This window comes from Carassius auratus, chromosome 16 (assembly GCF_003368295.1).
Source record: "Carassius auratus strain Wakin chromosome 16, ASM336829v1, whole genome shotgun sequence".
NCBI classification, from domain to species: Eukaryota; Metazoa; Chordata; class Actinopteri; order Cypriniformes; family Cyprinidae; genus Carassius; species Carassius auratus.
The window spans coordinates 20,047,042-20,061,713 of NC_039258.1; the positions used below are offsets into that span (position 1 = coordinate 20,047,042).

The following is a 14,672-nucleotide window of genomic DNA, read 5'->3' on the forward strand; positions in this document are numbered from 1 at the left end:
AATGTGGTAAATTTAATTATATTATGCTGTAGTATTAAAAATTACATATAGAATGGGGACCATTTGCATCAATAAAACATTCATATTGTGTTCATTCCTCCTAATCACATTGAACTTTAGCCTTAAATACTGTTATAATTATGGGGGAGTCCAGCAGGTTTAAATGTAACTCTGATGGCACAATACTGTACAAGTATTGCTGCACACAATTGTGATATTTGAGTCGTGCACAAGAATTTGCTCATCCCATCCGATTTAAGACCTAGTTGCCCCAGTCTCTGCTTACTCTACATACAAAAAATAGCTTGAATCAGCCTAACCCCCCATCATGCCACTGTTCCCAACATTTTTTATGACAAAGCTACGCCACTGCACATAGCAACCAATGCCTTAGCAACTAACCATAACATTTTGGCAACCACATAGCAATGCCCTGACATCCACAACATCCCTGTATTCTGTGCCATCAAGCAACACTGCCATCAGCTGTACAGTCACATATAGAAATATTCTTATATCTGGAGAGAGTCTGCTACTCAGGAACGTTAACGATATTTGGATCTCTAAACTCTCTGTAGATAATTCATAGAGAGTGTGATTCAGTATGCCAAAACATACAAGACTCATGTGTCTTGAGTGTCTTTTATTACTCAGGCTGGTGTAATCTGCTAATTTCCTCCATTGGAGACTTTTATCTGATTTATCAATGTCTTCCTCTTTCTGTCTCTCTGTTTCTTCTTTATCCTTTGTAGTCAGTGAAGGGCTCGCCCCTGTCATCAGCGTAACAAGGCTGATTACCTGCTATTAGATCTCATTAAAGGCTGTCTGTATGGCGACACAGTCGTCCCACATTCCACCTGCCTGTCAACACCCCAGCCCATCTCTCAGCCTCTCTAGCCTGCCTGACGGCAAAAGGGTGGGCGGGAGATGCTGCAGGCCAGACTTAAAGACGCAAACGCAAATAAAAAACTCTGTTCACAGGGAGTAACTTTCCATTCATGAGGCATGTGGCAAAATGCACTTCACAACCCATGCAACAACAAAAAAAGAAAAAAGCATATACTCAAACAGAAATTCCATTTAAATGTTTATGGCTTGTTTGTATGTAGATAGAGTTTTAGATGTGGCTAGAAAAATAAAGTGTATAGTAGGGAGTGTTTGTGGCTAATTCAATAAAAACTTCAGATGATTGCAAACAAAGGATTAGAAAGTATTTAAAATAAATAAGACAATATACTAAGGTAAATATAAATGAATAAAAATGAATTTTAAACATTTCTTGTTGCTTTGTACTCTAGCCAATAGTGTGAATTGTGAAAATCATAAACTTCACATCAACCACAACACAAAACTCTCAAGCAGGAACTTTGTTTATTCACTTTCAACTAGTGAATTCTTATATTTGCACGGCTCAGTTTGAATATGTTTTTCAGGGCTGGGAGGAAAGCGTGGATGCAGCCGTCTCCCACCTCTTAAAAACGTGTCTGTCACGCAGCCCCAAAGATCAGGCCATCAGCTTGAGCACCGGCCCATTAACCATCCCAAAAGACACGTCACGCCTGAAGAAACACATCACGCTGCTCTGTGACCGCTTGGGCAAGGGTGGCCGTCTCTCTCTCAGCTCAGAAGCCAATGTCCCTACAACCGTCATGATGCCAGGTCAGAAATATCTTACTTTGGAAACATTCATGCATAGAGGGGTCATTTTGGGGGCTTTGTTGTAAAACTTAAACCATTATGTTTAAAAGTAATAGAGCAGAAGCTAATGGCATTATTTATAGCCCAATATAGAACCTTGGGGTACTCCATAGGGGATGCACACAGAGATAAAAGAAGAGTTCCCACTATTTAGCACCCATAGTTCTATATTTAAGACCACTTTAAAGCTTTGCTACTCATGCCATACCAAGGTATTAATAATACGTCCTATGTTGCAGCCGTACAGCTTGCCCTCTGACTCCCACAATTTTTGGATAACCGCTTTGATAAATAAGATTTTAACAAGGTTACAGCTCCCGATATGAAGATGTTAACAAGCTTTCATTCATCTTGTATGATAAATTACATTTGTATTATAAAAGAGCTGTCTGAATTATTATTATTATTCTATGGTGATTAACCAACTTTGATGTGTTTTTGATTAAAAAAATAAAATAATTATAATAATCAGCATATTCAAAATACTTTTTTTAATGTAACAGCTCACACTTTTATGTGCACACTCACATTCAGAGCTGCTGGATTGTGTGAATGTACTTAAGTTTATGTAGCTAAAAGACTCTCCAGATGTCCAGAACAAAATCTGAAGATTGGATAAAGACAAGTTTAAAATTACGGTTTCATTCTGTTGACATTAGAATCAACATCTTTTTTTCTTTTTCTTTTTTTTTTTTTTTACAAAGGAGATATTGGATATCTCTTTTTGTATCACTCCTTAAATTAACAAATATTATCAACAGTCAATTTCACCATATAATAATAAAATAAACTCTTATATAATTCAGATTAATGATATATGAACAAACCTTCAGAATATATATTGGAACAAAACAGGACATTCTTGTGTACGTGGGTTCTACTGAAGTGGAGATTTCTGGCTCGGTGCATGAGAAAAACTCATTCAGAGCAAGCTGCCTTTAAAAAACATGTATTTTAATTGAAAACGACAGACACAAATTAATAATGTGTATTTAAATAATCAATTAATGTGTATTCTGGATGTTCTCCTTTCACTAGCCTGAAAGAAGTCATGCTACGGAAGCATAAAAAAAAAAAAAAAAAAAAAAAACTTGACCAGTGCTGTGAAAAACAGCCTTTTACCAAAGTGTAAAAATTTAAAGTTCTTGTTTTGTCTTTCATTTTGGTAGTAAACTAAATATGAAGACTTCTAATGTTACTTAAATGCTATTGTAGTGAAATGCAGGGGCAATAAGGTTAGAAAGAATAGAACTTTACTTCAGAGGACACATAAAACGCCAGAGATCTCTGAGGAATGTGTGAATGATTAACTCGATGGGTTCTGTTATCAGACGCCTGTCCTCCCTGAAGTCTCAGACTGTCTCTCGCTCTCTCTCTCTCTGTTGTTTGGACACTGGGTGTGTAGATATTATCCTCCCCTCATATGGCAGAATGTCTGAGCACACAGCGTTTGGTCAGTTGCCAGTCGTGTGGAGGAGAATGAGTGACTAATCTCAGAGAATCCTGTTTAAATTGCTTTTGTCTGATGGAATATGTCTGCAGGACGCGTCGCTCCATTCCTTCAAGTTTAAAGTCAAGCTCTTGATACTCTCTCATAAACACACTTGTGACCTGGCTGTTTTATCTGTCTGATTTGTGTCTTCCTGTCTGCCTTCTCCTCTGTGAGTCCCTCACCTGACCTTGTGTTGAAGTGATGACATCACACAGAAGGATTGCCCCACTCCCTGAGCACCTGCCTCTGAGCTAATGCATCAGCATTCGTAATTTTCATATCAGAGAGACCTTGTGTTTTTGTTTCATTGTTCTGTCTTTCTGTATTTGAGGGCTTCTTTTGAATGAACCACTGGAGGTCACGGTTCGTTCATGGAGGAGTCCGTGTTTGGCTCACTTGTTAAAGTCAAGCCATATTTTAAGGAAGGTTTATGGAATTTTTTTTTTTCTTGACAAAATTAAAATGATAAATCAAATACTAGTAACACTTTATTTTAAGGTGTCCTTGTTACACATATTACATGTACTTACTATTATAATAACAATAAATGAAGCATAATTACATGCAAGTAACCCTAAGCCAAATCCTATCCATATAATAAGTACATTCAGGTAATTAATATTACTCAGTCCTTAAATGTGTAATTACACTGTAACAAGGACACCTTAAAATAAAGTGTAAACCAAAACCTCAAATTAAATACAGTTTGTGTTTTTGATATTTCATTTTGTTATCACTTCATTATTACTCGTTCCTTAATTAAAACTGTATTTATAGGTTCAAATGATAATTTACACATTTTTTCAGACCAGCCAGTGCAATGGAGCAACAAATAATTAAGGCATGTTTAATAAGCGTTATTATAAACCTATTCATTGTAATGATTTTGTATCTCATATTGTACTTGCATCTCGTCTAATTAGTTGATTGCAATATTCCAGGCACATCAATCGCTAACGTTCTGTAAATATAATCCATGGTAAAAATTCAAATTGATTTATATTTACTGCAATTCACTCAAAGATTTCAGCTGATTTCTTTTCTAAAGCAGTGACCAGCTGTAAATGCTGTTAATGTGAAGTGGAAACATCTAGAAGAAACAACATACGTAGTTGTTGATAGGAGCCTCAAACCCATGGTGCTGAACTGCTGAGTGTTGCGGAAAGTAGCACATTAACATGGGTTTTACCTGCTTTCAACGCTCGCTACAATATCCTGACCATTTCTGGAGGAAATGTCATCACAAGAACTATTCAATGACAAACTCATTTCTAATCATCCTTTTCCCTGAACAGGACTCCATTCTCAAATATAAAACCCAGTGGCACAAGTGAGAGGAGAGAATAAGGCAGGCCTAGGCTTTTTATAGTGATTCTTTTAGCTAAAACAAGTCTACTTTTTATGTTTTTTGCTTCTCTCGTGAACTAAAACAATACATGCAGCCACGGTTAGTGAGAAGCTGAGACCAGACACTACCGAGTTGCTTGTCAGCATATATCTGGTTTTGTTTTTGCAACATTTGAAAGCATTCTACTTGTTTAGTTGTCGGTGTAGTTACAAGTGTCGATCACACAAATACTGTACTGATCTGAAATATTACTCCTAAACGAACAGCCTGTAGAAGTCTATGTAAATATCAGAGGAGGATTATGATAAGCTTTTCTTTAGCAAAGTAAGCAGTCAAACTAGATTTGTCTATTTGTTAAAGAAGAGGAAAAGGATTGTGGGTAAGAAGGCTGGACCGAGAGACATAAGAGGCTGATTCATCAGTCCCCTTCTAAACTCCTAATTCTGGCTGATCCTCAGCAGTGAGTGTCAAATCCATCTGATGGAGTGCAGCAGGTGTACTCGGACCTGCCAGCAGTTTGGAGAAATGTTAAATATGTCAACAGTGTGTCAACTTTACACAAAGCACAAAGTATAATTTTACCTAACTGCTCAATGTGTAGAATGGAACCCTGTAAAGCCTGACTTGTGAAATAATAGTCCAAAAATCTTTTTTTTTTTTTTTTTTTTTATTGAACCAACAATAAAAAATGCATGTGTTTTATGTTTTTTTTTTAATCATATTTGATAAATAGGGCGTTTATCGTATAGTGAGAATATGGAGCTCATAGTTGAAGAGGAAAAAAAAACACCTCAATTTTATTCAGAAGTCCAAACTGAGCAAAATAAACAATTTGGTGCATACATTGTTATTTATATGGCCAAAAGTAAGATGGATTTCTGATTGTTTGTAATGTAAATGCTTGTAATGTAAGTCAATAAAAATGTTTAAACCGTATAGTAGACTGCTTGCATTAAATGCATATAAATATCAGTAGTTACTGTATATCTCTCAATAAATTGATCAGTTTATGAGTAGTTTTCCCATGTAATATGACTAGGAGATGTACAATACATGCTCCTCAAAAGTTTTATGTATCATATTTGATTCTTAGATTTAAACAAAATCTTTTAAGATTTTAGAGCAAAAACACATACCACCACCTAAAGGTGGACAGTTTTAGAATTATACTAAACTTTTGTTCACTGAAACATTCAGCAAAGTTATGATCATGCTGATCATTTCAAATTCATGCATCAAACAGGATACAGTAGGCTTTATTGGGTGAAGTGGAGTACAGAGTTATACTCTAACCGGTTACTTATTATTAATGAATATTTGTGTGTTGTTTTGCAGCTGGATGTGAGTCCATTCCTGAGCCGATAGTTGAGCAGGAGGAGGAACCACTGCTGCAGCAGGACGCCACCAAGTACATTAAAAAGAAACAGCCATCCAAGAGAGTCAAGAGCAAGTCAGGTAAGACATCTGCAGAAAGCCTCACTACTGCACTGATTTAACAAGGATGCAAAGTGAAATGCTGCAAATTGACAGAAAATCTCTAGATAACCGAGTAGTTGTGTAAAGATTGCGAAGAGGTACATTGAGTGTCAGGTTTGGTGGTATGCGAGGACACACTGTTTTGTGTTTGTGTTCATACATGTTTAAGCAGGTCTGCAGCACATGCCTTAATTTGTATAATCCAGAACTCCAGCAGACATTGTTAATGAGCTGAAAATCTGTGAAATATACACAGAGAAGAACAATAAACTCTCAAAAGGAACAATTGCCAAAATCCACAAACTCCGGTTTATGTAAAAATGAAAGAAGGAAAAGACATCATTCGAAACAAGTAGGCTGCATGTCCTCTGGTAAGCTTTAAAACAGAAATCTTATTAGTGTTAGAATGTGTGAAATGGATAGTAATTATTGACTAGTTCTTCATAATTACTTTGAGCTGTTTAAAGTGCTGATGGGCTTTACTAAGATGTTAATCCCATCAGCGTCCCAAAGAAACAGTGTTCTACATGTCTGACAGCATACAAATACCAGCCGAATAAAACATTACCAGATTTACTTTCAATAATAGTTTTGAATAAAACAATACAATCTTTTAGTGGTACTCAATGGACATTTCATTTCACAATGTCACATGCAAGAAGCAATGTAATATTGTTTCGTAGAAATGTCATCACAGGCTTATTTTTGTGACGAGTCTGTGTTGTTAATTTTAGTTAATACAGTTACTGTAACGCATTTCCCAGATATTTCATATGTTTAGATTTCCTTGGATCCTCAGTAGTGCACCCCAAATATTGGAGAAAGCCTGAATGCTCATTAGTTGGTTGTTGTTTTGGTCTTTGAAGAGGAAGATCTGCTCAGACATGTACCTCAGTCGCCAGCTTTCTTCTGTCTGAGTTATTAAACGTACCATTTCCCCTAACAACACAGAAATATTTAGACAGAGGAAGCCATTAAACAGGAACAGTGAGGAAGGATATCTGATACAGTTGAAAGGATTCAAACATTGTGTGTGATGTTAATTGAAACAGAAGCCAGTCTTTCATGTGTCTCTCATCTCTTTTAAAACACATTCAGAGTTCACATGTCCTCTGTGTATCTCACATCAGATCAGCAGCTAGACTCTGAAGTAACACTATATATTTATCAACATGGATCGTTGGCTATTAAACACCCTAAATTCAGATCCATGTAATTCTAGCAGTGGCTTAAAGGGCCGGCAGTACAGTCGAGGTAACTGCATTGGGGCCCTTCAATATTTTTTTAGTTTTATTGCAATAACAGATAAAACAGCATACCTCACTGTTTTATGCACAAAGTTAACGAAATGTATTGTAATTATAGTATTTATTGTAATTCTTATACTCTATGCATTCAGATAACTCATTTGTTTATCCTAAATGTAGATTCATTTAATAAAATGCCGTCTAACATCTATAAATAAAAACGGTCAGTTTTAGCATTTCAATAGATGAAAATGAATCTTTCAGGAACACTCCACTTTTTTGAAATTCCAACTCCCCTAAAATTTAACAGTTGAGTTTTACCGTTTTCAAATCCATTCAGACGATCTCCGGGTCTGGCGGTAGTACTTTTAGCTTAGCTTAGCATAGATCATTGAATCTGATTAGACCGGTAGCAACTCACTCAAAAATGACCAAAGAGTTTCTATATTTTTCCTATTTAAAACTTCTTCTGTAGTTACATTGTGTACTAAGACCGACGGAAAATAAAAAGTTGCTAGGCCGTTATGACTAGGAACTATACTCTTATTCCTGCGTAATAATCAAGGAACTTTGCTGCTGGACAATGGGTGAAGCAGGCGCAATGTTACTCTGCTATCGCTGCAACTACACAAACTAGCTGGGGACTATTTTCAGACACTGTGTAATATAATTGTGCCTGCTGCACCCATGGTACAGCAGCAAAGTTCACGCTCTGGTTTTTTTTACATCAAAACCAAAAAATTAACAAATAACTGCGAAAAACATTGCCATACATCATGATCATTAGTAAATTCCCCCCTCCCTACCCAAGTCATTAACAGAGTTGTATACCGTATATGAATTTCTCTTACAAACAAACTGTTATTGGTCACACTATAATCATATTTTAGACAAACCTTTATTCCCTGTCAGAGTGTGCAGTTTTTGTCCATAACCAACTCCGGAGTGAAATGACTCCATGCCAGCAGTTGTCATGTCATTCTGTACTCAAATTTCAGGTGGTAGTCCAAAAGAGTCAAAAAATCTATATTATAGTTTTTTTCTAGATGACTTTATTCAAACCACAAAAAGACAAACTGAATACTGAAAAATGCATCTTCCAACCTGGGTGAAGTCATTACGTACATAAGGAAGAGTTTGAGGTAATTTGTAATTTAATGGAATACTATGATTTTTGAATGGTCTCCAAAGTCCAAAGCTTCTTGTTCATCACAAAGATCATTAATTCTCCATCTGTGAACATGTCCAACTAGGCCATCAAAGCCTCACAATTTTGCCCTATAACAACAGAAATCCTAGATGGCAAAACCATGGCCAAAATTGTACAGTGTGCACCAGGTTTTAATAGCGGACACTTAGATTACTCAGTGTATGGAGAGTTTATGATGAGAGCCAGTAATAAATGGCCTTTCACATGCTGACATGTGTCATGATTAAGGCTTGATTGGCTCTATATTTAGCAGATTGTCATATGGTTTCCATTACAATGCTGGTGCTCTATCAGATAGTGCTGAAACCTATAGATAGCAGAGATGAGAGGGAAGCTGATGCCCATATATGAGTTCCCACTAAACAGGCCTCATTAATCTCTCATTATGTTAATGTTCTCAGAGAAGCAGGGTAAATTTGCACAATTTACTCAAGACAAAATAGATTTACTCACGTGAAGCACACAAGAGACGAGACTTGATGTTAATTTCAATAGAGTTTAAAACTAAACTAACAAAAACATACTCTAACAAGCATAAAAATACAAGACATGCAAATCTTAGTTGAAAATGGTTTGTTTTTAAATATTTTAGTCTGTGTCACATCGCCTGCACCATCTTGGCTGCATTTTTTTAAGCTTGCTGCAGTGTGTATACTGTACACTTTTTCAGTGACCTTCCTGAAGGGATTTTGTCTTTGTTAAAGTGTTGTGCCGTGAACCAAACCAACCAGCAACAAAGTAAAACACAACATTACAAACTTTGATTTGAAGCAAAATAAAGTATTTAACAATCTGCCAAGACTGTGTACTTGTCAAGGGAATATGTGACCCTGGACCTCTTAAGTCACTGTGATTAGTTTCTTTGTGATCGATGTGATCTAGTGTGATCGATTTTTCTTTTATGCCAAAAATCATTAGGATATTAAGTAAAGATCACGTTCCATGAAGATATTTTTTACATTTCCTATTGTAAATATATCAAAACATTGCATTGCATTGCTAAGAATTCATTTAGAAAACTTCAAAGGGGATTTTAAATAGTTGTATCTCTGCCAGATATTGTCCGATCCTAATAAGCCATAAATCAATGAAAAGCTTATTTATTCAGCTTTCAGATATTGTATAATCTATAAATCTAAAAATTTACACTTAAGACTGGTTTTGTTGTCCAGGGTCACATATTTGAATGCAAATATTTATGTTGTTAGAGAGTGGGATATTATATTACATAATTCGTAATGCTTCCTTTTTTTTCATACGTAATTTCATTTTCACTAGGACTTATTTTGCTAAAGAAGGCAGCATTATGTTGCTAATCTTTGATTTAAGTGTACTTTTAGATTTTAGATAATGCATAACGCATAAAAATTCAAAAATAAAAGTTCATTTTTTTAATTAAAAATATTATAATGATAAAAAACTAAAAATTTCATTTAAAAGCATTACACATTTACGTGACACATACTGGCTATTAATTAAAAAATAATAATTATAAAAGCAAATAAGTTTGAAATTTTATTTACGCAATATTTTTTTTTTACTTGTGGGTATAAGATAATCTCATATTTATACTAATTCCACTGTCAAGTTGCGAACACGTGCAGTTTTATTAATAAACAGATTCAAAATTAACTGAAGTAAACTATGACATGAGTATGAGAATTTTACTTGAACAGACTTGACAAACTCACCAACAGAGGGTTACAAAAATACAAGGAAATATGAGTACTATATATACACTCATGGGCCAATGATTAAACAAGACACACCTGAAACTTATCATGAGAACATAACACATGAAGATAAAGAAAGACATGAAAATATCAACATTTGTGTTGTTGATCATATTTGTATGTTTTATTATGAGATTTCTCAAAGTTATGTTATGTTGATCTTGTCATGTGCTTCTTTATCTACATGTGTTATGTTCTCATGATTAGTTGTGATCAAATACTTATAGAAGTATGTTTCTTTCCTTCCATTCTCTTCATTTTTCTCAGTTTAATGCAGAAGTGTACATTACTGTGCATGTGCAACTTTGGGTGAGTGCCATCCACAGTCATGTGATGTGAGCCATGTATAAAGGTGTGCTCATGCCATATCGGAATTGCCATAATTAGGAGATTCCGACTCGTAAAAAGTGGTCACGTCCACGTAGAACTAGTAATTACAGCTTGTGGACTGAGAGTTTTCTGAGAGCTACGAATTTGTACCAGCGACCACTGTACCACCTGACCACCGCAGGCTCTTTTTAGGTATTGATAGTCTTGCCGTAGAAAAGTATCATTAAGTCAGAGACCAAGGACACTGATGGTGCATAATGCCCCTGGTCCTGAATGCTTTCTAATTAATTGATTTACCAAATGCTTAAAGTGTAAAGACCTCCACACTCCCACATGCTCATGAATTCTCAATATTACTGGTGGCATTGTGGTTTTACTGCAGTAAGAAAAAAACCAACACTTCTGATGAGGTTGTGAATCTGGCATTGAACAAAAGTGGCTTTTGTGTCGTTTTTAACAATATACCTTTAAGTTTGTTAAAAGGAAGCAGTGAACTGTAAACTATACTTTTCCAGATCCCAGCTGTCCAGTGGGCTGTAAACCGCACTGCATGTGCTATCAGAGCATCGATGACTAACGTATGTTCCTCATCACGGTCCCCAACAGCTCATTGAAACACTCTGCTCAGGCTGTGCACAATCTGTGTATGTTGTTGAAGTTTTTGGCCAGTGGCTAAAGTTTTTATTACGTGTGTCTGAGTTGATTTTGTTTAGGCCATATGGTAATCTCCTAGTTTAATCAGATAGTCAGTAGTTTTCCAGAAAAGAAGGATCCTAAAACAAAAATCTTCTTTCTGTCTTTCTCTCGTACACATGTAGTTAGTTCCCTCCAATTACGCAGTAAAAACTGGGATATGTTCCATCCTAAATATTGAGGGATGGAAATTAGATACATTTCCAGGTAGCGCTTGTTAAAAAAGACAAGAAAATGCTAAGCAAAAATGTGTTGATGGCAAAGCTGTCGACAGATGTGTTTAATTGCATTAATTAATTAGCTCTGCTTCATGGCAACAGCACAGCAGGGAAAGTGTAAGGAGATTACACAAGCTGATCTGTTTGGAGTTAGTTGGCAGGACAGTCGGTGTGGTTTTAGTGGCGGGCGGCCAGCCATCACTGCGGACAGAGAACTCAGTAAGAAACCGCCCGCAAACACTGGCACATTCCACATCTCCCGCAAGCTCTGAAATGAGAATCTCCTCTAAATCACTGTCCACTCCCTGACTCCTACAAGAGATTCACAACCTCCTAAAAACTGACTCCTGCTCCTATGTATATACAGTATATGTTGGAGGCAATAGACTAATTCAACAAATCATCAGAGGACTTAATTATATATATTTTTTTTAATTTTAAATATATTTTTCGAGGGAAACCCATTCTTCCAAAAATATTATCCCATTTAAAGCCAAAAGTTGGAAATACCTTGACTAAGCTGCTGTGTTTATTTTCTAATGTTAGCATGGCCACACAAGGAAGCTAGTTTCAACATTAGTCACATGATGCACTGCAGATGTGAAAATCTGGTCTGGTGAGTTCCAACAGACACGTACACAATAAATACAGTATCGCCATATTAGTATATTTAAGTGTATATTTTTATTATTTATTAAGTGTCAGTTCACCCAAAAATATAAATATTTTACTTAACCTGTAAAGGCCCGTTCACACCAAGCACGATAAATAAAAAGATAACGATAAAGATATAGTTTTAAAAATCGTTCTCAAAATTAACCCCTTACTAGTAACCCCCCTTTTTTGGCATGGAGACCGAAATTACATACCCAAAATAAAAAGGTTTCTGCTCATGATTCTTTCTGACTAGATACATAATCAACCTTTGTTCACAAAGCTGACACTTTAAAGTTTACTGTTCAGGAATCAGAATCACTCAGACTGTTATGATAATAGAGATATATAAGCTCAAACATAAAAACAAAAATAAAAATATTAAAAACATATGTTTTAAATGTATTTAAAAAAATGTTGATGTAGGAAATGAGTTTGAAAACACAGTGTAGCTAAGGCCACAAGTCTTCCAAGACTTCATAAAAAATTTCATAATCGAATCTGTAAAACTGTGAATTTTATGAAATATTTTCTAAGGCCATGTCATGTGTGTTTTTAGAGAAGGCTAATCAGATTGATTTATGGCCCTTGTCATCTCTGTAAGATCTCACATGTAAACTTTCCTGTGCTCTTTGTGTATGTTTCACTGTTGAAAACTGCCCGAATCATGATTGTATTGTTCTCACCAAACGGTTCTTTCACACCTCCGCCAAGTATGACACATTATCCGCATTATTCTTTTATCATTATTCTTTTGTTTTTATTCCACCTTTATTAGCCTTGATTGTGGTTTTTCAGGCTTTACAAAGCAACAAAGCAGCGATCTCACTTCAGTCTCTCTTTGCATTTAGCCCTTATTTATCAAAAGTCTTACTATAAAAATACAACAAAACATTTTCTTACGACCTTACGTGAATTATTGAGACAAAAATGCATTATGAAGAAGAAAAGCACCTGCTATTAGTAGCATTGGTGCTAACGTTAGCATCAAGCTACATCTGACAATTTATGAAATTATTAGTACACTTTTACTCAAAACTCACTTTAAACCCCGATCGAGTGTTTATAATAACTTCCTTTAGCGATCAGGGGTGGAATTTGGTCGTTTACTGTTGTAAAAATATGTTATTTGTAGCCTTTTTCATCGCTGCACAAGTTAGCATTTCCGATGTACATTTTCGATTTTTTTTATAAAAACGCCCCAGATCTCAAGAAATTCTCATACCAAGCTTTACTATCGTAATCGCGGGTTTATTATTCGGATATTTTGTGTGTACAGAGGTGTTTCAGTGTTGTTTTGGCCAGATAACTACCAGGAAGTGTGCAGGAAGCATGTGACACGATGGGGCGGTGTCCAGATATGAAACTCTAAGATTGATGTTTGAAAGACCCAATCAGAGTCTGAGTCACACACCGCACGAGCTGTGACTACTGCACGCACACAGAGATCGCTGGGAGAGGCTGTTTATCATCTGATCGCGTAAATCCGTGGAAAATGAATAGAAATGACGATTCTGTCTGAAGAAATATGAAGTAAACATCAGTAAATATATCCATATATCTCCGCAGATATGCATCTTTGGTCTGTAAATCCTTATTGACGCTGTTCAGTGAGTCTATGTGAACACAAATAAACCGCTCTTGACGTGACTGAATATGAGTGAGTTGTGAATTTCTATTCAAAATGTGGCATAATACGGATTTATTATTTTGCACTCCTGACATAAATCACTAAATATCTGTCACTCCAACAATGTTTTATCAAAATATTGGTCAAATATCGAAGCTTGAGTCTTTAAACTTTCCATTGATGCACAGTTTGTCCAGATGAAGTAAGACAGTGATGTTTAATGTGCTGTGAAAGTGAAACAATAATAAACTGGGGCCGTCAGCGATGTTTGCACGCAAAGGGGTTAAAGAATAGCGGAATCCACACCACATCTATAGCGATAAAGGCAAAGAGAAACGATATCGTTGGAATCACTTTCAGAACTATTTTTTTTTTTCTGATGAACGATAAAATCATTGCCAACCAATCAGAATCAATCCTGCTGTAATGAACTCGAGAATTTAAAGCAGCAGACCCACGTCCGCTTAGAATACACAGACAATAACGTTCGCCGTTGTGGACGCTAATAACGTTATCTTTAAAGTTATCGTGCTTGGTGTGAACGGGCCTTAAGATCTGTATGCATCCTCAGAACAAAAGCTAAGATTTTATTGTTTTTTATTAGATTTTTTAATTAAAATTCAGGTTTAATATTCTATCATATCCATCCATTATCTGTCCAAGTTTAGGCAATCAACATTTTCAGGCTTCAAAAAGTTCATAAAGACACGATAAAATGAATCCATATAAACCAAGTCTGCTGAAGAGATGCAAATATTTTATATGATGAATAGATCCACATTTAGGCTTTTACATAGATCTAATATTTATCACCACACATTCATGAAGAGTCAACATCAGTGTTTGGAAGCTCAAACGGGATGGCTTGACGTGTTTCTAGATGTAAACACAATTTAATTGTGTTTCGAAGATGATTGAAAGTCTTTTAGTAAAAGTTGAAAAG

At 35.8% G+C, this 14,672-nt stretch overlaps 1 protein-coding gene across 2 annotated transcripts in view; it reads left to right on the forward strand.

Annotated features, from left to right (window-relative positions):
* The window catches only part of LOC113116495 (protein PTHB1), a 108,318-nt gene that overhangs the window by 58,602 nt on the left and 35,044 nt on the right, over nt 1–14,672 (forward strand). For both annotated transcript variants that reach the window (XM_026284685.1, XM_026284686.1), the window contains 2 exons: nt 1,434–1,659; nt 5,874–5,993. In XM_026284685.1, coding sequence (XP_026140470.1) covers nt 1,434–1,659; nt 5,874–5,993 — 346 coding nt within the window. The remainder of the gene's footprint in view (nt 1–1,433; nt 1,660–5,873; nt 5,994–14,672) is intronic.